Source organism: Artemia sp. Qi Xiang Cuo, chromosome 7, assembly GCF_049724085.1.
Source record: "Artemia sp. Qi Xiang Cuo chromosome 7, ASM4972408v1, whole genome shotgun sequence".
Lineage (NCBI taxonomy): Eukaryota > Metazoa > Arthropoda > Branchiopoda > Anostraca > Artemiidae > Artemia > Artemia sp. Qi Xiang Cuo.
This window is the reverse complement of record NC_142800.1, coordinates 49,579,336-49,603,766: the sequence shown is the minus strand read 5'-3', so window position 1 is coordinate 49,603,766 and position 24,431 is coordinate 49,579,336. Positions and strand designations below refer to the sequence as shown.

The window sequence follows — 24,431 nt, the reverse complement described above, 5'->3', positions numbered from 1 at the left end:
ATTTTTTATTTGAAAACCTGTCCACCGTTGATTTTTCTCAGGTTGTTAGATTGCAAAGGAATTTGTTTAGCCATGATTTTCGCTTGTCAAAGGAACGACTTTATAAAAAATTTGAAAGCTTGAGGGATGAATCTTCGATGAGAAACCAGCTAAAAGAGAATGGTAAGATTACCCCACAATTATACAATAAATTTTGTCCCCGTGGTAGCTTCTATCTAAGATTTTCTTGTTTACCAAAACTACATAAACAAGGTATTCCGTTAAGACCTATCGTTGCATGTACTAAAGCTCCCACTTTTACTATTGGAAAATGGCTTGTACAGCTTTAAAACCTTTACTGTATTCCCAAAACTCCTACATCAGTAATTCGGCAGATTTAGTTGAAAAACTTAAAAGCACAAGTATATCAGAAAACATAATAGTTAATAGTTTTGACATTGTTTCCATTGTATACGAATATACATGTGGCTATTTCTAAAAATTATTAAAAAACAAAATAGGAGAGAATTATCATTTAACCGAAGATTCAGTTACAGGAATTGATTGCAAAGTTTAATGACATGACTCTATTTAAAATTTGTAATAAGTTTTCAATGTATTTTTAGTTCCGTGATTCCTATTATCAGCAAAATAAGGTACTACTAATGGGAGCACCTCTATCCGGGCTACTGGTGAATATTTGTGTCGAGAACCTTGAAAATTTTGCTTTGATTTTTTTTTTTTTTTTTTTTTTTTTTTTTTTTTTTTTTTTACATATAGAAGTTATCTTAAAAATTTCTATCACAGCATGGTGGCTGAATTTGAATTTTACGTAAAAAACACAAGTATATATATGAATATCGTATCGAAAGAAATTGACCTTAACGTCAGACATAATTCATTGTACTAAGTACGTAAAAAAGAGTTAACACTTAGTTGAAAAGTAAAAAACTGAATAGATAACAATAAAATTAATGACTAGATTTCCTGGTTATTATACAGCTCAACAAAACTCAGAACAAAACTCTTGCGATATCTTGCGATATCGGGGATGGGAGTCAATTTGGGGACTTTTTGGGATTTTATACGGGACGGTCTATTGCGGGCGGGATGGTAGGATTCGGGGATGATGAAACGTAATCGGGGAACAGACAGGGTCTTGGTACCGAAAGGAAGGCACAGGAGGTTCCTTCTCTCGGCCAACGTGGTGAGCTTGAAATTACCTAGTAGATAATGATATGGAATCTTCCCTTCATCACTTATGATTCTAAATGCTCGTTTTTGGACATTTTCAATCATATAGATATGCTCTGAAGAAAGACTAAAATGCCACTCTGGACAAGAAGTATTGGCCGGATAAAAGAACAATAAATTCTGAGAAGATCCTTGGGGGGACGAGAAAATTTTATCAAAAGTTTTAGAAGGGAAACCGAAGGTGTATCTTGTTTGAGGATGTTTTGAACATGGATGACCCACTTCAAGTCAGCAGTAATTGTCACCCCAAGTAGTTAAATGCATGTGACAGAGATTTTGGGAGGAATGGGGTTTGTGAAAGTGGGGGATGATATAGAAAAATTAACTGTCATACTGACGATTATTTATTACACATCTCTTGGGGACGCTGCATAGGTGACGTAATATAACTTTGGAATTATGGGGAAACTGAAATTACTGGTTTTTAGATCATGTTGATACTTATGACAGAAATCTGCAATTTACCCTGAAATTGAAAACAAAATACCGTTTTTAGATGTGTTAGTAATTCGTAGTATTGATAAGGTGGATTTTACTATCTACAGAAAACCGACGCAAGCAATAGATATCTTCATTTTAAACCAAATCACCTCCCACAAGTTAAAAGAGCAGTTGTAAGTTCTCTCATTGATCGTGCCCTGAACATCTGCTCAGATTCTTACATAACAGCATCAATAAATTTTATCAGAGATATTCTTTTTGGTAATGGGTATCTCATTCTTTTTGTCAGTAATACAATTCGCCATAGACTAAAAATACACTCCCACGAAACCAAAGGTCTTTTACAATGTGAGGCTCCTGATAAGCCCTCAAATATAATCTATTTTCCATTCTTTCCAAAAATCACAACAAAATTGAAAAATGTTTGCACAAAATATAAGCTGAATGTAGTTTTCACTAATAATGCTAAAATCACAAATTTCTTAAACTCTGGAAAAGATAAAACCTCAGTTACTCGCCAAAGAGGGGTTTATCGAATACCACGTGACTGCGGCAATTACTAGGTTGGCAAAACCTATCAGAATTTAGAAAACGTCTACGCCAGCATATAGAAGATATAGACAAAGCCTTAATTCCTAATATAGTACAAGTCAATCTAAGTTTTAACCTCAAACAAATTGTAATAGTTTTGATTTTGGTACCATTCGAACTGGAAAAAAATTCTCTACGACATATAAAAAATCTGCCAAAATTGGAAGAGGCGAAATTGACCTTTTTTCTTCTTTTCTTCTAAAATGACGACTTTTTAAAAACAGCCAATTTGCACGTATAGAAAGTCGGTAATAGGTAAATCTGGCACGTAGATCACGAATATGCACTTTGTTTTTGTTTTGAACGCTCATGTTCAGTCTCACAGCTAGCTAAATCATTGATTTTAATTTGAACAAAAAATCAAAGATAATTTGAAATTGCAAAAGGATTGGGGATTCACCATTTAATTGATGACATATCTTCTTCCTCTTCGATTTGGACCTGAACATTAGAGTAACTAGTTCCTTTGCAAAATTTGCAAGCAATGTTGCATTCGATGTCATTTTGATGACAGCTGCACCGGTCACTATCACAGGATCCCTTACAACCATACTTCATGACGGTGAGAATTTTCTTTGATGGTGCTGGAAGATCCGTATGATAGGGTACAGTATGTCGTTCTTAAGTCTCCATCCTCAATTCTCAGGATCAAGGGCGGGGCTCTGAAGCCCAATCCAATCTTGTACTTGAAGATAGGTTGTACTTGAAGATAGGTAGGCTTAAAGATAGTTGAAAAGTGAAATTTCGCTGCTGCTGAAGTAGGAGGTAAATCTTGGGGATTGGCGAAAGTTGTAGACGTTGCTACTTTCTACTGAAAGGCTCAGTGTCGGTAACTGTCAAGATTGTCAGTAGATTTTCCACAGTACAATAAAGAAAGTGTAGCCTTTCCGGCTACTTTAATCTCTTTTTTCGAAGCATCAATTCGAGAAAATGTCGAAGCATTTTCCCCAACCTGTTCGTTATCTCTCAGCCGTTGAAGTGCAATCCCTTTGCCAAGTTCATGTAGACGAGAAGTTGTGTCGCAGCCAGGAATTGCATGACCAAAAGGAAGCAGTTTGCGGTTTTCAGTCCCAATCTTTTTAACAATGGCTTCGATGTCCCATGTTGGACCTGAAGTGGTTGGATTTTTTTTTTTTTTTTTTATGTTTTTCAGGATATAAAGTGTTGACAGTTTGCGAAGGAAAGTAGCGTTCTTACCCTAAAAAAAGCATGATCATTGATAAATATCAGACTATTAAGGTGAAATTATGTCTTACATCGTTTGATTTCTTTCAATATGTTCCTTAGATTTAATAATTTTGAATTTTGAAAATAGTTTAATTTTCTTGTAAGCATCAACTATGGTTTGTCACGGATCTTAAGGTTAAAGTTTCGAATGAAACAAAAAAGCTTTTTAAAGCCGGGTATTTATAGGAAGTCGAGGATATTGGACAAAAAAAGGAATTGGATTTAGCAAAAAGCTGGTGACGAGAGGGGCGGGGGACGTTGGAGGTGATACGAGCCCGCTTATGCGTTATGCTTGCTTTTCTCCGGAACAATTAATGGGATTCGTAGGAGTTACATTCCCACTTTTTGCCTCCAAACACGCTGACTGAAAATTCTTTTATGATTCTTGTTGTAAGAAGATTCAATGTGCGTTCGTCTACTAAAAAGCTGGCAAGGGGGGGGGGGTGAGTGAGAGGGATTATAAAAGAGCCCCTCTTGTCTTCTAATCGAACAGATTGAAATTTTCTGCGTGATATCAGTTGAAACATAATACAGCATTCCCATCTTTCTGCTAAAGAAAATGTTGGCAATTGGAACAGAAAGGACGAGGCGGTGTTGTTTGACTAGCAGCTAGCCCACCTTGGCCCTTCAATGATACATTTTGGAAATGTTTGCTTGATTTCTATTCCGAAAGGTTATACATGCCTACTCTTGTGCTAAAAAGTTGACGGTGTGACCATCAGAGGGGTATAGCAGGATCTCAGACCCAATTTACATCTATAATCACACTCATTAAAAAAGTTTTTTTTGTAAATTTGGCTCAAACAAGGTACAATATGCCTCCAATCTACGCCTCCTATATTCTAGTTCTGAAAATCCTGCGTGACAAGATGCTGCCTGCCTACCCTTCTGTATAAAATGGTAGTGAGAATTGTGAGTTAGAGGTAGAATGAGGTTGGTGGTTAGAGGTCTCTGATCAAGTGTTACCTCCAAGATTATGGATAGTAAATTCTTGTATGATTCCACCACAAATAAATTGCCGCATGCCTACCTTTTCGCTAAAAAGTTACCGAAGGGAGGGGAGGAGGCTAGAGAAACTACAGACTCGTTTTAGCTCTCTAGTCGCACAAATAAAAAAGATTGTGATTCTTAAAAAGGTTCAATATGTGCAGGTTTCACTTTTATTTTTATTAATAAAACTCTTTTTACTAAAAAAAAGTCGTTTTTTCTTTCATTCAAAAATGTGGCGATTAGGTATTGTTCGGAGAACATGAATCCGCACTCTTTTTTCTTTTTTTTTTTCCTTTGGTAGATTTCCAAAATCGGATGAACTAGGATTCTTTTCAGTTAATTTGTTGATTTTAATTATTCAGTTTCTGTTTCTAATTCGTTTGAAGTTGGCATTCGTTTAAAGCTGTAAAGCTGTTAACTAATTACTTTTTAGTCTTTGAAGTACAGCTTTCAGACTGCTGAGCGATTGTGTTTCGTTATGGAATATGTCAATGGTGGCGAATTATTTTTCCATTTGAGCAGAGAACGTGTATTCTCAGAAGAAAGAACGCGGTTTTATGGAGCAGAAATCGCTTGTGCGCTTGGATATCTTCATGATAACGGAATTATCTACAGAGATCTAAAAGTAAGTTGACAAAAGACTATATATATGTAAATGTAGTGCTGTCCTAGTCGAGGAGTTAGTGAGCCCAAAGTTGGATGAACGTATTTTGGGCGTTTATCTCGTTTTTTTTTCTACCTATTAAGTTATAAGATTAAATAGATTCTATTCATTTTCAAGGAGAATAAACTATCTGCAATTAGTAGTTTCTTTGGAATTTGCGCTTAGAATCTGAAGTTAAAACCCATTAAAAACTTGCATACATTACAAGTAAATAGTAGTTTACTGGAAACACAAAACCAAAACGAAAAGCAGTATATGGTTTTAGAAGCATGCAGAAAACAAAAAGCTAGTTTATAAGACTCAATAGTCTTTTAGCCGCCATGATATCGTTATTCTTCGTTATTCTGTAAAGTATATATATATCTATAATCATTAAGAAGCATACAAAAATGATAGAATGATGTATAAGACAGCCCATTGGTGTCGCCAGCCGTATCATCAATAGCTAATAAAATGAAGTCCAAATTAAATATAATCTTGTAATTTGTACATAATTCCAATTGAAACTTATATGAAACTCATATATGAGCCTTAAAAATGCAAAATCGACTTTTTTTTTTTCTTTTTTTTCTTTTTTTTTCAGCGTCGACACACTCAATCTGGTTCTTTCGGAACCATATCCTGAAAATGAAAATAAATTCTGAAAATAACGACAAAAATTTAGGCTATCGAATGCCAAACATTCTAGAGCAGCTTATTAGACTATATTAATTCCAGCAAATTCTTTATATTTAAACGTATGAAGATCCATCCACGATGAAATTTTACTAAATTATTGAATGTTTGTAATAATTGCTGCTGTTGTGTGGATTCGCTTGAATACTAATCCGATTCACAATATTGATTTAGATAGTATCCACCGCTGGAGTTAAATTGAATAAAATGTAGTTTTAACATTTAACCAATCCTTCGATAAATATGATTCGTAACATTTGGAATCACAACGTTGAGATAAAACACAATGGCATTGGCTGGTTTCAAAATTTAAATTAAAAGTAAAATCTAGTCACTGGCTTTAAAGAATCGTCAATTTTGGAACAGACTGAGTCTTTGTAAAATCTCGTTTTGATTGAGCCTTTAACAAGGACCCAAAAATGAAGTCTTTTCCACAATAATAAATACAATGTAGTCGAAACGTGTTAATCAGCAATTAGTCTTTCTTATAGTTCCTTACTAATTTATCGCATTGTATGTCTTATGGACTTGTGCAGTTTAACCTGTGTATAGCTCATATATCAATGTCTATATATTTAGCAATATAATTGCATTTTATGTCTTTGTGGGTTTTATGTAGTGATATGATATCCAATTTTATCACTATGTAAAATTTTGTCGTTCTAAATAACGCCGAATTTATGTTCACAGTTGGAAAATCTTTTGTTGGACAGAGAGGGACACATAAAAATTGCTGATTTTGGACTATGTAAAGAACAAATAACTTATGGGAGGACAACGAAAACATTTTGTGGAACGCCCGAATACCTCGCTCCTGAGGTAAGTTTTTTCTCCTCCATCGAAAGGACAAAGGAAAATTATTACTTCTTGGAAACACGCAGATGATTATCTGTTATTCTTATAGAAAAAGGAATGTGTATATGAATATCCTTTAGTAGACGGTCCCAAAATTATTTCAGCAGAAGGGAAGGGCAAATTTTGTAAAATAGACGAGATCAACGAATGGCGCCAGAGACGCCCCTTGGTTTTTAGTGGTAAGTCATCGTAAGGTAAGAACTTACCATATTTGACTAGTTCATAAAGTGAACGCATGTTGTTTGAGCGCTGCGCACCATATTCAGGATTTACTGATCAGTTTGTTTATCTATGTATCTTGTAAAACCTAAAACTTGTCTAATTCAGCTTGTTTATTAAAAAGCATTTACGTTTTTCTTCAAAAAAGAAATCAATGGAGGGATCATATCCTACGGTATGAAGAATTGGTGTTATCCGTAGAATGAGTGGACGGGATGGGTATATATATCCCACATCCCGAGTTATGGATTGTTAAAAATCAAGGGGAGATTAGGGGTGGTGAGGCCGTGTCGTATCAGTTTAATCAGAATTTAAAAAAATAGTGCCAATGTATCTGCTATTGTATGGCAGCCTGAAATTGCAACGCTTATACAATACGTTCCCCGTCTAATTGATGTAAACCTACTTTTTGCTACCAATTAATTTTTCGGAATTTCACGAAATAATTAAAGGACTTAGAAATGGCAACTCCCTAGCTTGTGATGGGCTCTCTTCCCATGTATTTTAAAGTATTGCTGGTGTAATTTTGCAGCCGTATTTGTTTATATTGATTGTATGTAACGATAAAATTATCTGTCGTCTAATTGCTTCACAGTTGCCGCTATCTAAAATTCTAGAGAAAGCTTTGAAAAATAATCTTATACCCTTTCTTAGTAGGAAAAATTATTTTTCAGAAATTATGATGGTTTCAGAACTGACTTATCAACAAAAAAAGCTATTGCATCTTTCTTACTTGAAATTAATGATTCACTAGATAATAATCATTATGTTGTTTCCGTTTTTATGACATAAAAAAACTTATGATGCATTAAGTCGCCAAATTCTTTTTAAGATGGAAATTTTTAAAGAGCAAAATAATTGTTATATTCAAAAGGAAATGATCCATAGTTTTCATAATTTCCAGCCCCACGAGCCATGAAAATGTGTCTATAAATCTAATCTATCTAAAAGAAATTATCATTTTATGCGAAGGGCTTTGCCCCTCCCCTTAGCTGTTTGCTCTACGCTTAAGTTGAAATATAATACTGCAAGAACAAATTACACGCAAGACCGCGAAAGCACTGTGATAAGTATGTCTTCTTCAACTATGCTTCGAGAATCAAAGGGAAAAGTGATTCCCATTTGCTATAGACAATACAATTTCTAATTTAAATATTGACAGTACACTTTCATAGGATACTCCACCCCGTAGCTACTGGTAGCAACCAAACTGTCATATTCTTGTAAAAGTCTCTCACCTTCATTCACACTCCCTTTTTTATTTTATTTTTAAAGCAGCCATATAATGTTCCAAGATCCGTCTCTGCTTTAAATTAAAAAAAAAAAATTAACTTTTTGTCATCCCCGCTTTCATTAAAAACAATTCAAGGTATTATAAATTAAATATAATAATTCACTACCCCCCCCCCTCTGGATACCACCTTGATAGGATACCGTCTCTGCTTTATATTAAAAATAATTAACTTTTTGGCATCCCTGCTTTAAAAAATAAATATATTTGAGATATTATCATTTAAATATAATACCTCCCTAACCCCTCCCCTCTGGATACCACCTTGATAGAATGCGTTCTCTACTTTGAATTAAAAAAATTACTTTTTGTCATCCCTGCTTTCAATAAAACAAATCAAGGACTATCACTTAAATATAATAAATCCCTATGCCCCCCCTCTGGATACCATCTTGATAAGATACTGTCTCTGCTTTAAATAAAAAAAAAAAAAATTAACTTATTGGCATCCCTGCTTTCAAAAAAAATCGAGGTATTATCATTTAAATATAATAGCTCCCTCCCCCTCCCCCCCCCTCTGGGTACCACCATGATAGGATACTGTCTCTGCTTTAAATTAAAACAAATAATTAAATTTTTGGCATCCCTGCTTTCAATAAAAAAAATTCGAGATATCATAATTTAAATGTAATACCTCCCTACCCTCCCCCCTCTCTGGATATCACCTTGATAGGATACCGTCTCAGCTTTACATAAAAAAAATCATATACTTAATAATTAACTAGGTCACTATATGGTTCAAACAAACACGCGAAATAACGTTAAACAGCTTAAAATTTTTTCAGAAGCTTAAAATTTTTTCAGAAAGAACATTGTATTTTCTTTAATCTATCAGGCTTTCAACAGTTGTGTATTAAACATTAAGAAAATCTTATCAATAAACAGCAAAAGAAAACAAAATTCTGCAAACTTACGATTCAGCTGCAGAAACAATCTGTCGACTATTAATTTCAAAATCCAACTGAAGCTGTATAGTAGTGAATACGTTCTATTCAACTTAAAAGTAAAGTTCTTGACTACAAATGATGTAATAAATAGTAATTGGGAAACTGCACTCGAAATGATTTAATATCATTTCTAAAGACGATACTTTTTTTTGTCAACATATGAAGAACTGTGTATATTGCAATTGCATCTGTCCGGTTTTTATGCAAAATAACAAAAGAGACGAAAATTAACGAACAAGAGAGTAATGAAGAATTATGGTATGCAAAGCAATATTTGGCAGGGAAAGTCACCGGTGATAAGTCGCTAAAGGTGGCACCGTGATTGGGTGATTTTCGGGGAACCAAATTTTTTTGGGGGGATGACGCATAGATTTTCGGGGAAATACCCGAAAATTCGAAGATAGTGCAAGCCTTGCTTGATTTCTAATCAGGAAAATCGAAATACTAAACCACGCGAGAAAGAAAAGCTCCGACTTTGCGGTTGACGCAATAAAGAATTGCCGCAAAAAGTCAGCCGAACGCCGCCCCCTCTGCCGGTGGTGGCGCGCCGGTGGCGGTCAACAGAGCCTTTCGTTGGTAGCGTTCGGTCGATCCACCGGCGCGGCGCCGGGGTCTGCTTGCAATCATCAAATGGTCATATTTGTTGCACTCAAAATACTTTTCAGCTAGGAACTAGTACAACTTTATTGCATAGAGTGTGGAGCAAGAGAAGGGAAAGTACCCTCTCTTATATACCGTACATTTCTTTTTGTTTCAAGTTTTAACGTCAATTTTTATTTTTGTTTGATAGCCTAAAATGTATTTAATAGTCTGAAAAAGCTTTTTCACCGTTCAAGAACTACCCTCTAACCTTAATCATTATTGTTTATAGTCATGCATGTATATTTTATGTTATAGGTATTAGAAGATAACGACTATGGTCGAGCAGTAGACTGGTGGGGCCTCGGTGTTGTTATGTACGAAATGATGTGTGGAAGACTGCCTTTCTACAACAGGGATCATGATATCCTCTTTGAACTCATTCTTATGGAAGAAGTAAGTACTTGCGTTGATAATAGAAATTTCCATCACAAATATTACTATCTAGCTAAATAGTAATGAATAAATAGTTAATAACTTTTCAGATAGAAATCAAAAATTTAATTAACAGTTAATATATAAATTTCGGTGTACTTGCCCACAAACACGGTAGAGGAGTAGGGTAGGTCCCATCCTCCCGAAATAGTTGTAAAAGACTTCGAAAATTATTCAGAAGAGATAATTTAAAAGCCCCCCCCCCCTCCCGTTCAAGTATCGAGATATTTGCGATGTTTTGCCCATTTATTCCTGTGCTTCAATTATATGCCTATTTGGGGTATGGACAAGTTGCTCTCCCCCTCACTCCATAAATTCAAAACCCAATCCCGACAGGAACACCTGTTCTAACAATACAATGGGATCAGATCGGGCAGATTTGCTTTACTTATAATATTACCTTGTTCTGTATCCAGACACGTTACTCGAGTACGCCTTAGTTGTCTATCATCCAATCCTAACCAATCGGTTCACAGAATTATGTAATAAGAAAGGGAATCGGTTGTCTTCTCTCATTTGAATAGTTTATTTTGATTTGACCAGGTTTCATTTTTGTATAACAAGTACTACCCTCAAAATTAATAGTTGACCATTTTCTCAAGGCCTGTAGCCAAAAACCGGAATGAAATTAAATACTTTTTTTAGTAGTTGCTAATGGATGGTTTGAAGTATCTTCATCGCCAGCCACAGCTTTTGCCCATCTTTTTGGCAATTTTTGAACTTCTTCAAAAAAGTCAGGCGGTTTTGATGGGATCCATAAATTGACCCATTTTGTCTTCATACCATCTTTATACTTCTAACTTCACTCTGTACCATTATGATTCTCTGAAAGATAAAGGCTCTCGACCTTGTACAGAAAAAATAAAACAATATGATAAGAAACCTTTGCAGATTCAGACGTAGGTTTTGTGTAGACAAAACCTACTGTGTAGACACGTAGTAGTTTGAAAATTTTTCGGTTCCCCTCTTTGAAACCAGGTTTTGAAATTCCCCATTAAAAGGGTTACTGTCACTAAATATAAGCCACACCAATGGAAATGTTTCTTAGGGATATCTGTAGCTCTTCTATTTGGTTCGCTAAGGATTTAACATTGGAAGGAAGGATCCATATCCTTAACTGATGATGCAGTTAACCCAAGGTTTCTAAATTTACCTACTTTGAAATTGCTCTTGAATTTGGTTTCCAAAAGATGACCAGCACAGGTTTCCATAATGCATAGATCGAATCTTTGTGGTAGGCTGGTGGTGAGGAGGGAATGCTATGAGACTCCTTGCCACTAATTTCTTTTCTTGGGGGAGGCTCGTTTTTTTTAGGTATGATTTGTAGACCCACTAGGGAAGGGATGGTTATTCTGTGAAGCTCTTTAAAGTCCCAGTTTATTTTTTATATTCTTTTTAAAGACTACCGTTTCTAATTTCCGTAAACATAGAACAAGCGATAATTTTTCTAAGAAGTTCAATAATTATCATAAGTCAAAATACAAAATGTTGATAGTAGCACTTCAAAAGCTTAGCCCTATTCCCTATTTTGCACCAACTGTGTCATGCAAACTTCCAGAAACCTTTTATTTTTTCAGTTTCATGTTCTTTGACCTGACTAAAAGCAGGGATCCTGATATTGACCTATGTTATCTTATTACTAGTCTTGACTCGGTCACCAACATGGTCGTGGACGAGTCGAGGCCACAATTAACCATGTTACAATCCTTGATCCATTTGAACTTCCAGATATGTGTGACTGATAATTGTCTTTTGTATGGATGAGAACCAGAGTAGATCTTCCAGATTGAACTCTTTTGAATATTATTCTCTGGGTTTGTTCCAGGATCATTATGTTCAGTGGATTGTAAAATGTGAGTTTTGGCAAAAGATTCTTTTTGGGTTACCAAATGTATTGGGATATGTAGTAAAGTACCGGGGTTTTTTATATTCTAACTTGGTTCAGAGACTTTCTGAATGGAAAGAGGGGATGGAACAATCAAAGCTGTCAGCTGGCTTATCAGTTATGTAATCAACGTTATTACATATTAAAATATAACTAAAATTAAATAGTTTTACCTTGAAGATTATTTCCGAATTTCTATTCTCTTATTAATCCGTTCATTGACCTTATTGTGCTTTTAAGATTGTGAATCCAGCCTTTCATTCAGATATACAGGTAGATTCAAGATAAGCAGAACAGTTGGGGCTAATCAAAGACAGGGATGCGTCCAAAGTTTGGCTAGGTTTAGAATGAGTAGGAACAGAAGCAAAATAACGGTTAATTTCTTAGTATTTCTGTGGCATTAGTATTGTTAGCCTCTGAATAATCTTTCTCAACATTTGCGCATGCAGTCGCACAAATTCAGCAGGACCAGTCAGGATTATCCTTCCGATGGTCAGTTTATATTCCAACACAAGAACGGTGATACCGCGTCAGACATGTACTGTGTTTTTACAGAATTCTTATTGCAAGTAAGGGATTTAATAACCTACATATTAGTCCCTCTATTTTTAAGGCTCTGCTTCTATCTCAGGTTGTGAGCTATCGCCCTTTTAAATGTAAACTATTAGCGCTTTCGTAAATATATTCTCGGTTTCTTGCCATGGGCCAGTAATTGTTGATTTCTTTTAAGATTTAAAATTATTGACCATTTCGTTGCTATTGGGGATAGGATTATCAAATTTCAACGAGAACATGCTGATAATTATATATTCTTTAATTCCCTCGTTCAAATGTTAGATGAAGTCATTGTAGTATTTTTTTTTTTTTTTACCTTTTTTCTGGTGCTTCTCTTGTTTATTTCCGTGTAAGGTCTAAAGCAGTTGGGCTATATCACAGTACTATAGTATCGTTATTCTTGATTTCTGTTTGTTCCTGTTATTAATGTCTTTGGTGTGTTCTACTCTGTTTGTGATGTTTTCTTGCTGAAAATGGCTTGTAAAAAACCATTTCATATAACCCAGATTTTCAGTTAGTTTTTCTCGAAAGAAGCTAGTGACAAGTAGCTGCCTACAGTCATGTTCAGTTGGGCCCTAGTCTGATATTTTAGCTGCACTATGTTACAAAAAGAAGTAAATTGTAAAAAAAAAAAAATTGGACTCTCAAAGATGGTGGGAGACTTTTTTTTTTTTTATTCTTGTAGAATACAATGTCTCCTGAGAGAGAAAATATTCTATGATTTTATATTGGAGTCATCTTAATATGGAATGCTGGGATATGACAGCGTTTTTACCCATTAAGAAACATTAGTTCTCTGAAACACTAGAAAAAAATTTTTCCTAGAAAATAATGCCATAGCTCGGGCAGTAGTTGTTTTTTCAGTAAATAGAATTTAAAGAAAGCTATATAATAAAATTTGTACGTATTTTTCTTTCGTTACAAGGTGCGCTTTCCTCCGAAGCTCAGTCCAGAAGCCAAGGATCTTTTATCTGGAATGCTGACAAAATCTCCTACTCGTCGGCTTGGTGGTGGTCCAGATGACTTCAAGGAAATACAGAGACATATATTTTTTCTGCCAATCAGTTGGAATGATCTTCTGGCCCGAAGGGTTGGTTTTTTTTTCTTTTTTTTACCTCTATTTCTATTTTTTTCTTATAATAGAAAATTTTCAGTGTAGTATGATAATATATAAAGTACATTTTGTATAGGTGTCTCAAGGACAATAGTGTCATAACGCTACCTAAATAAAAAACAAATGTATTTTGCGTGTATTTTTTGTTTCTTCATAAATTTGCTGTAGAACAAGAGGTAAAGCTAGAGATCTGTTATTCCTGTCTCTTTGTGGGGATGTATGAGTTGGTGTGCATCGAAGATCTTGAAAATTGAAAGTCCTAATAACTCATGATATGTAAGAAGTCCATCCCACCACCTCTTAATATTTTAACGCTAAGGGCAGCAGGGGAGGGCGTGCAACCAGATCTAGATAAAACACTGACAAGTTTTTTCCTATTTTCATTGAACCTTCCTGGTACGATTCAGGACAGAAAATTAGGTTAGGAATGTTGAGCCTTTCTTAGGTGAGGCGTGATTGACTGATTAAATGCCAGCCGACTCCTTTAATGATACATAAAACAAATTACACGTGTCATTAACGGTAATTTTGGTAATATCTGTACCTTCTTATTCATTTATTTAGCAACGGTAAGCAAGTCAGACACTAAGGAAATAGAATACTTGGATAGTGCAGAATCAAAATTTTGATGCATCATACTAGCAACTTGGTAGTCAATTCTATGACTATCTAGTGTTCCCCATATTCCTTCCAAAAGTTTTATTTCAACACGTTATACAAGACGCATTCGTTACCATGTACTTTATTATTGCAACGCCTATTAGCAATATTTGTCGCTGACACGGATATGTTATTGGTATAAAGAAAGGGCTTCTGTAAAAAGGTAACACGGGTCTTTTGTTTTTCATTTACGATTTGGACTCTCGCATTTGGTTGTCAGGTTTTCAAGGGAAATTAAATTCTCCCAATCTAGACCGCTGTCGATAATCTACCACTTAACAAGCCAATTTAGAATCAAGAGACTTTTCAGAAGCCAGACTCATTAAGTCCATTTGTATCTTCTTTTTTTTGGTCTTAGCGCAGGTTGTAAAATCGGAACTTCACAATCAAAAAAAGTCGCAGAAGGAATCTCATTTCAGAAAAAGCAATGTAAGCTCCAGTTTGTAGAAGATCAAGATCTATCTATTCTTGTTGGAAAAAAATTGTCCTTGTCTAGAAAAAAAAGTTAACTCTAGGCTATGAAAAAAATTTGATGTGTCAGGATAATTTTAGAAAAAAAAACTTGTAAATGAACAAAGTAATTTTATATATAAGAAAGTACCATATATATGAAAGCATATACAACATGAGTGAAAAAACTTCATTCTTTCTGGAAATTTACAAACTCCACTGGAACTCTTCTGCCCTGTTTCACAATTCCTATGCCCAGGAGAAATTTTGAGCTTGCATATCTTCAGAGCTAAGGGCCGCTGATAAGCAAGAACAAACTGCGGAAGCTGTAGCGCTGCTTTACAACACAATAAATGTAATAACCATAATTTTAATGCTGCATTAGGGAAATAAAAAACTAGGAAACAATTTAGAATATCAGCTCCTATATTGGCAAAAGATAAATATCCTAATTAGTCTATTATCATAATTTTTATTATATATTATGAATTTATAATTTAAATTCTTAATGACCTTCAATTATACATATTTGTTTTTAGTTCTTTATGCTAACATTTTTATTTTTTCCTTTTGAAAAGATCTATTTTGTTGAAATTGGAAACTTTAAAATATAACTTAATGTAAAAATTGAGTTTGAATCTATTTTCTATGTTTCTTAAGTTAAGTAGGAAACTTTATGTTATACAATGACCTGAGGGCAAAAAGCCATCGCGGTGTTGCGTAATTTTGTAGTGTGAAAAGCTACGTAAGGCACTGAAGGCTTCGCTTAATGGAAGGGATTGCATATTCTTTAAATTAAATTAAGAAGCCGAAAGCTATACCCAGCAGAATTCAGCCCAATCTGGTTAGAAAGATGAAGATAGTGTATCAGTGGAAAGCCTTTATTAAGAAAATAGTGCAACGTTTAAAGATTTAGGCTGGTCATATCAATTTCTAATTTTTCAAATATTCCGTTTGTCTGGAGTAAGTGTGACGTTAAAACGAAGGAAGAACACCGTATATTCATTAATTCGCGCATATTATCGACAGGTATGAGTATACTTTAGTTTATACTATACTATAGATTATTATAGATACTGTAGTATAGGTTATGTTATTATATTATACTACATATATATATATATATATATATATATATATATATATATATATATATATATATATATATATATATATATATATATATATATATGTGTGTGTATATATATATATATTAATTAAGAATAATTTTAATAATTATCAAATTAATTATTTAATAATTAATTAAATATCAATGTTAATATTAATTAATACTTATATATATATATATATATATATATATATATATATATATATATATATATATATCTGGTTATAACCCAATCTGGTTAGAAAGATGAAGATAGTGTATCAGTGGAAAGCCTTTATTAAGAAAATAGTGCAACGTTTAAAGATTTAGGCTGGTCATATCAATTTCTAATTTTTCAAATATTCCGTTTGTCTGGAGTAAGTGTGACGTTAAAACGAAGGAAGAACACCGTATATTCATTAATTCGCGCATATTATCGACAGGTATGAGTATACTTTAGTTTATACTATACTATAGATTATTATAGATACTGTACTATAGGTTATGTTATTATATTATACTATATATATATATATATATATATATATATTATTACAAATAAGGCATGAGAACTAGTAGAGTAGAGTAAATCTTTTTTAAAACAGATAGTTTCATCATTATTTTGCCTCTAGCCAATGGAGCCAATGTCTTTTTTCAAAAAATACGTAACTGAAGAGACACAAAGTAAAAACAATTATCATCAGAAAAAAAAACAAGACACGTTAAGAAAAAAAACAATAAAAAGCAAGAAAAAAAGAGCAGAGGCCATTCCAGCTTTAGCATAGAATAAGTCTATTTTTGCAAAGGTTGCGTGAAACGTAATTATTTTATAGCGGGGTCACTTTTTCATGGGAATCACAGGTGCTTCAGAATTACATGTGTTTGCTGGCTTTGTTTAAGTAGTTATGCTTTGAAGTGGCGAAGAAATCCTCAGAGACATTATAACTTCACAATGAGGGAACAGTACTTATCTTCAGCTGAGAGGTATAGTGTCTTCATAGACGTTACTGTCTTCTTTCTAACTGTTCGAAGAAGAAAAGATGTATGTCGTCTCTAGAAATCTGTATACCGAATTTCATTATATTCACAAAGGTTTCCTTGCAATGATGAGAAAATATTGTAATTTTTGTACTTACAGCTCACAAACAAGAAATATTGGGGTAGAAAAATATTTTGAGTTTTCGTCTTGGAAGGAATATGTGCTTTACCCCTTCGATTCGGTTAGATATCTCGTTTCTAGTACTTATAAAAGCACAATGCTAATAACAGTATGATAACTGATGACCTTTGTTTTAAATTTTGTTATTCGAAAATGTAGGATTTTTGTCAGTTCAAATTGAATGTTTTTATTATTATTAATTTTTTTTATTGGAGATTGTTGGCTTGTTGGCTTTTAATCTTTTTTTTTTCTAGGTTCCACCACCCTTTAAGCCTCAAGTTGTTTCTGATATTGATACACGGTACTTCGAGTCTGAGTTCACTGGTGAATCTGTGGAGCTGACTCCTCCAGAAGGTCCGCTTGGCGCCATCAGTGAGGATGTAGAGCCTCCCTACTTTCAACAATTCAGTTACTGCCCGGACCTGAGCTCTACTCTCGGAAGCAGCCATTCCTTAGCACAAGCGTAGAATCAGGTGACCAGTTGTTTAATTTGCTAAATATTAATTCGCTAATATACGAGGTTAGAGGGTCAGCATCAAAACGAGTCAAGTTAATTTTTTATGTATTATTCCAAGATAGGTTAGGTGAAACTTCATACTTGCCAGTGTTAAATATGAAGGAAGTTCTAATTCTTGTATTACTGGAATACTTCAACTGTTGTTAAAGAACTGTAAACATTTAATTTCCTTTCAGAGTGCAACCGTGATCAAAAGCCACCTGTGTTTGTTGTTTGTTCTGAGCTTTTATCTGAAATATGTCATAATTGTTATGGAGAATTGATTTGACTGATTTTACACAATTATAATCAAAGGTTCTAGAATAGGTTTGAAAATTATTGTTAAGCAGACTAAGTCACTAAGGCTAGGAATAAGTGAAGATGAAAAGGTGACGTTGGGTAACGAAAAGATTGATCAGGTGGGCAGCTTCACTTGCCTTGGTGGTATTATTTGAAAGACGGTGGGAACAGTGAAGATGTTAAAAGTACAATATCCAAGGCTCATGGTGTTTTTTTCACTTTTAAAAAAATTCGGAAGTATAGGAAGATAAGTCTGCAAAGCAAGATTAGAATATTTGAAGCTACAGTGATGACAGTGGTCAAATATGGCTGTGAAGCATGGGTGCTCCGAAAAGCAGATGAAGATTTGCTAAATGTTTTCCAGAGAAATTGCTTACGGATTGTTCTGGGTGCCCGGCTGACTGACCGTATTTCAAACAGTAGGCTGTACGGAAAATGTGGTTCAATACCGCTTTCTAGGGCTTTAATGAAAGAAAGATTGAGGTGGCTAGAGCACGTTGTGCGATGAAAGATGACAGATTGCCGAAGATTGTCCTTTCGGCCAACCGTCTAGAGCTAAACGGAAAGCAGGTCGCCCTCGTCTGGGTGGGAGGACGTCATAAACAAAGATTTAAAAGAAATGGGAACTTCCTGGGAGGGTGTAAAAGGGAGGCTTTGAATAGATTGGGATGGAGGAGGTATCGTGCGTAGCTGTGTTGGCCTCAGGGGGCTTGGTACTTCGGTGATTTGTTAGTAGTAGTAGTATAATCAAAGATAGTAAATTCAATTTGGTCTCTCACTTTCTAGGTGTCTACTATATCTTGTGTTGCTCTTTTTTCTGGACTGAATGACCATAATGTTGAACTCTGCATGTGAACTGATAAGAATTAAAATACACGATTTCATCGGTGGTGAAACGATTTAAATGTCAATGGCACTTCTCCTTCAACATAACTACAAAATGGTAATGAATGGAGGTTGAAGACTTGCTCTATTCATGGTCATTTTTGACATTGGAACCTGTTGGTCCAAAAATATAGAATTAGGCGTAAATACATTAATTTTTAACTAGGCTTAATGTAAGACTTGCAGAGAGGAATGACTTATCTGGGTGGTAATAGTCTTTGGAATGAAGTGTCTCTGCCAACTCTTTCTAGCAGAAAGACTAGGCCTTGTCTAACGGGAGGTCTAGTGAGAACGTATAAGTTAGGATGTCTACCTGGACCTTACAGTGGGTAGCTGATAACTCCTTTGTCTTGAATGCGATGACGTTGACCATTCAGGCATCATAACACCTGTGTATCTGTGGAATATTTGTTTGTAGAGAAAGGGAATCTTTTACTTGTCTTCTCGTAGACCCGTAATCAAGTTTGTTGTTTTCAAACAGTTCGTGGTAAAACTAAGTAAGGAGCGACCCAGCTCAATGGTAACCGAAACTCTAAAAAAGGCAATTTCGATATCAATAGACACATCAAAAGAATCAGATTTTAATATTGATTTTAAATATGAAAGTTTCATCAATTTTAATTTTATTTATCAACAGTTAAGCATCTGAGAAAATTTTGCCGATTTTTGAAAAAGGAGGAAAGACCCCCTAAAAGCTATAGAACCTTAATGAAAATCATACAATCATATTCAGCATACGAGAAAACCCTCCTCTAGAGGTTTCAAGCTCCTATCTACAAAAATGTGGAATTTTCCATTTTTTGACAGAAGAAAGATCACGGATGCGTGTTTATTTGTTTTTTTGTTTTTGTTTTTTTCTTTTCCCCAGGGGTGATCGTATCGACCCAGTGGTCCTAGAATATCGTTAGAGGGCTCATTGGAACGGAAACTAAAAGTTATAGTGCCCTTTTTAAGTGACCGAAAAAATTGGATGGCAACTAGGCCCCCTCCCACGCTCATTTTTTTCCCAAAGTCACCCGATCAAAATTTGAGATAGCCATTTTGTTCAGCATGGTCGAAAATATTATAATTATGTCTTTTAGGAAGACTTAATCCCTCAAAGCCCCCAGGGGGAGGGCTGAAAATTATGAACTTTACACAATGTTAACATAGAGTATTGGTTATTGGGACCAGGCTCAATGGTAACCGAAACTCTAGAAAACGGTATTTTGATATAAATAGATACATCAAAAGAATCGGATTTTAATGCTGATTTCAAATATATAAGTTTCATCAAGTTACGCGCTTAAGTTTCATCAAGTTACGCGTTTAATTCTACTAATCAAAAGTTACGCGCCTGAGAAAATTTGGCTGATTTTCGAAAAAAGAGGGAAAGACACCCTAAAAATTATAGAACCTTAATGAAAATCACACCATCATATTCCGCGTATCAGAGAACCCTACTGTAGAGATTTCAAGCTCCTATCTACAAAAATGTGGAATTTTGCATTTTTTTGCCAGAAGAAAGATCACGGGTGCGTGTTTATTTGTTTTTTTTCCAGGGGTGATCGTATCGACCCAGTGGTCCTAGAATATCGTGGGATGGCTCACTGGAATGGAAATTAAAAGTTCTAGTGCCCTTTTTAAGTTACAAAAAAAAATGGAGGGCAACTAGGCCCCCTCCCACGTTCATTTTTTCCTAAAGTCACCTGATCAAAATTTTGAGATTGCCATTTTGTTCAGCATGTTCGAAAATATTTTAAGTATGTCTTTTAGGATGACTTAATCCCCCGAAGTGCCCGGGTGGTGGGCTGAAAGTTATGAAATTTACCCACTGTTAACATATAGTTTTGGTTATTGGGAAGTATACAGTACAGACGTTTTCTGGGGATATTTTTCCTGATAGGGGGGGGGGGGGGTCGGGGGTTACGTGGGAGGATCTTTCCATGAAGGAAGTTTTCATGGGGGTAGGGACATTGCTATGAAGGGGGCGCCGGACTTCCCAGCATTATTTAAAAAAAGATCAGAAATTAAATATAAAAAAACAAGTTTTTCAACTGCAACAGCAGCAACATAAAAACTTTGAACGAACAGATAGTATTACATATAGGATTGGGTTCACCCCCTAGTCAATAACTCACATTCTAAGCCAAAGATGTTTTAGTACTTTCAGATGAGCTATTTATTCTAATTAACGGCCTTTGTGAATAAGCGGTCAGTTTTGAAGAATTGGAACAAAATTCGAACTTTCGCTTAGAGAGCAAGGTATTGACTAGGGGGCGAACCCCCTAATATATACGTATTAAAAATATATGAATATAGAAGTTCGTTACGTAAATTAATTCGTAAGTTACGCATATTTATTACTAATAAAAACGTTCGTAAATAAAATGAAACAAGTTTCGAGAAAGCCATTTAACCAAATAAAAGTAAATTAATATGACAATTTTGTTTTAATTATTCATGTACGGTGAGCCAAGATCAAAACCTGCATTTTTTAAAAAACGTTAAGAAATTAAATACAAAAAACAAGTTTTTTTAACTGAAAGAAAGGAACGAAACTAAAAATTGATACGAACAGAAACTATTCCGTATATGAAAGAGGCTGTTTTCTCCACAGCACCTCACTCTTTATGCTAAAGTTTGAATTTTTCACAAATCTATTTTTTTAAAACAATAAAAACTTTAGCGTACAGAGCAAGGCGTTAAGGAGGGGACAGCCCCTTTAATATACGGAATAATTTTTGTTCGTTTTAAGTTTTAATGTCGCTCCTTACTTTCAGTTAAAAAAACTTGTTTTTTTTATTTAATTTACACAGAGGCTAGTTTTATTTGAAGTACTTTTAGAGGTGGATGAGTTTTATATTCAAGTCTCTAGAAAAGAATGTCGTTAAGCGTAACCATTCACGGTCGATTGTTAAGGCTGAATGTAAAGAGTGTCCAAAATTATAACGTCTTTTCAGTGAAAGACAGGTCTTTAGTTAAATGCAGTATCTGTCGTAATGTCCGTGGTTGTGACGATTGGTAGGTTCTATTTGTTTGTTTTTTTTCGGAATATACTTTACCATCAGTTTCCATGGAATGTAGTGACTTCAAACTGTAAGTCATCATAACTAGTATTTTACAGATAATTTGTTTGTACTTCGGACGACCAGTAACTGGATATACCTGTAGTTACTAGATACAGAATATACATATTCTCTTTTGCCACAATTCATAGGCTACGTTTTTCTCCAGCTTTCTTTCAGTATTAAAGCTCCTAGGTCACATACTTTTTCCAGTTTCTTATCAGTGTTTCTTTCCATTTCAAATTCTTCCAATTTATTCACATATATTTACTGAGCAGAAAACACGGCCTGTCTTCAACAAATGTTACGTAAATCAAAAATAAGCAATGAAAGAAGTTAATAAGGAATCTTTATTTTATTTCAGCTACTTTTTCAGCCTCACTTAAAATAAAAGGAAACTAGTGATTATAATGAGAAATTGGACTGTTGGGCTTGTTAACAGTGCCACGATTTGCATTTGTGAGAAGTAAAATCTTGAATTTAAAGGTTGTTTTTCATCCATTGTGCGGTTTTTGCACATATTTTCTGCCAGTTTATCTGTAAATCTGCCACTCAATCAGAGATTCTTACAATTTTTTTCTAATAAATCCAACGTTCTGAAAGCGGATGGATGGTTCCCATCACCCAGTCAACTCTAATAAGTGTTGTATTTAAGTCAGAAGTTATTTTAAATTATCGTAAAAATACTACATTATAACTTCTTATTTTACTTACCAAAATAAACCCTTATCCCTGCTTCATTTAAACCACAACATTAGTTTAAATTGATATTCTTGAATATGCTTGTCCAGTTTGGCATCCTGGCATCTCCCGTGATGAATCAGAAAAAATTGAATCCATTTAAAAAGAGCACTGAGAAGAATTTTTAAAGAAGGTAAGGTACCATACTCCCTCCTTCTAATAAAAGCCAGGCTGGAAATGCTTGAGCACAGAAGAGGAACGTTGTGCCTCTGTTTTGCAAAATAAGAAATGCAATAATAAACCCTCGCACGGAAAATATTTTCCCCAGAAGACACTCTCCGTTCAGAAACTGCCTGCCACGTGCTGTTTGTGAACCCATTCCTATCTTGGCCCCTATCCGTTGCTTGGCCTCCAGGTATGAAAAAACCTTTGCACCCGTCATTACGGATAAAATAAACCGCTATTTTTCTTTTTTCTTGTGGTACTAGTGAGACCAATGTTTTATGTTTTGTTCGGTTTTTTTTCCTCCTCCATTTTATATTTTATCTTTTAAAAATTTTTAACACTAGTTTTAATTAAATCTTTTTTTTTAGTTTTTAACTTTTTAAGTTTCTGACATTTTGGCACTTAATTATTTTTGACTAATGAATGGTTTTGCAATTTTGATATTGTCGTTTTTGGCATTGGTTTGCCACTTTTTTTAGTTGCTGTGCTTTTTTTATGATTTTTTTTATTTTTTTGTTTTATGACTCCGAAATGCGAATTCAGTACTTCGGGGCGTGTGATAGACGTTTTTGGAAATAAGTATCTTATCATTATCTTATTTCATATTCCTTTTGTGACATAAATGCTATTTTTGAAATACAGTTTTCATTAAGAAATAAGCTTGTATGGTCTAAAAATCTGAAAACTGATATGTATTCACCTTGGAAGCTGATGTATGCAAATTGTACCTCCCCTAGATGTGGCACTGCCCTCATGCCAATCTCAACAGGGGAAGTGGGGTGGCGAGGGGTAATCCAAAGAACCTTGTCCTTGGACCACTTAGAGGGGGATCCTGAAAGAGTGTATATAAACGATGCGTAAAGAATTTCGATGTTTTGCAAGGAGTCTTTTCGGTCATTTGAGGTATCTAATTACATATCTTGGGAACTTTTGCTACGGGATCCCTCCAAATAAAATGTTAAGCAAAAAAGAAATTGGTATCTGAATCTCCAAATATTTAATAAATTCATCCACACCTAAAAACGGAAGTTCCATTCACGGGCTTCAAAAAGATATTTCAGTGCAAAATTAGGTTTTTGACTCAGCACCTTGGCTGGCTATGAACCCTAGTGTATAACTAGTTGGTAATCTGAAACTGTCTTCTTTTTATATACGTATATATACTTGTTCAAACCATGACATGTGATATCTTCTTTTGTGCAACCAGTAGTTTCAAAATTGAATTGTTAAAGCTTTTTTTTCTGTACGGAATGCATTCTTTTGCAGGGCTGATAACTTGAACGAGAGCAAAAAAAATAGCCAATTGAAATAATGGGTGGCTTTAAGTTATAAGTTTGTTGCTGAATTAGTGGTTTGTATTGCAAATTTTAGTCTTTAATTTACCAGTATTTATTACGTTTTCTAATTAAATTATATTCATCTTTAAGGAAACGGCTGATTCGTTATTTGACTGCAACATTTTACGAGAGAAACAGAGAAATGAACTTTGTTTTGTCGATTTGTGCAGTTTCAAGGAAAAGCAAGAATTGGTATTATATCTTCCCAGTGTTTTTTTTTTTTTTTTTTTTTTTTTTTTTTTTTTTTTTTTTTTTTAGTTAAAAAATTTCCTATTATTTCCGATTATATACAAAGCGATCCGATTATTGAATTTAATTGAAA

The 24,431-nt window shown here is 34.5% G+C and overlaps 1 protein-coding gene across 2 annotated transcripts in view; it reads left to right on the top strand.

Annotated features, from left to right (window-relative positions):
- LOC148950373 (RAC serine/threonine-protein kinase-like) overlaps nucleotides 1-24,431 on the top strand; it is a 53,982-nt gene that overhangs the window by 29,236 nt on the left and 315 nt on the right. Inside the window, exons 6-11 of one of the 2 annotated variants that reach the window (XM_089091578.1) lie at nucleotides 4,916-5,107; nucleotides 6,512-6,640; nucleotides 10,031-10,168; nucleotides 13,573-13,737; nucleotides 17,393-17,611; nucleotides 24,200-24,315. In XM_089091578.1, coding sequence (XP_088947704.1) covers nucleotides 4,916-5,107; nucleotides 6,512-6,640; nucleotides 10,031-10,168; nucleotides 13,573-13,737; nucleotides 17,393-17,605 — 837 coding nt within the window. In that variant the 3' untranslated portion in view covers nucleotides 17,606-17,611; nucleotides 24,200-24,315. Of the gene's footprint in view, nucleotides 1-4,915; nucleotides 5,108-6,511; nucleotides 6,641-10,030; nucleotides 10,169-13,572; nucleotides 13,738-17,392; nucleotides 17,612-24,199; nucleotides 24,316-24,431 lie in introns of those variants that run through there. The other variant, XM_089091579.1, reaches the window with a different exon arrangement.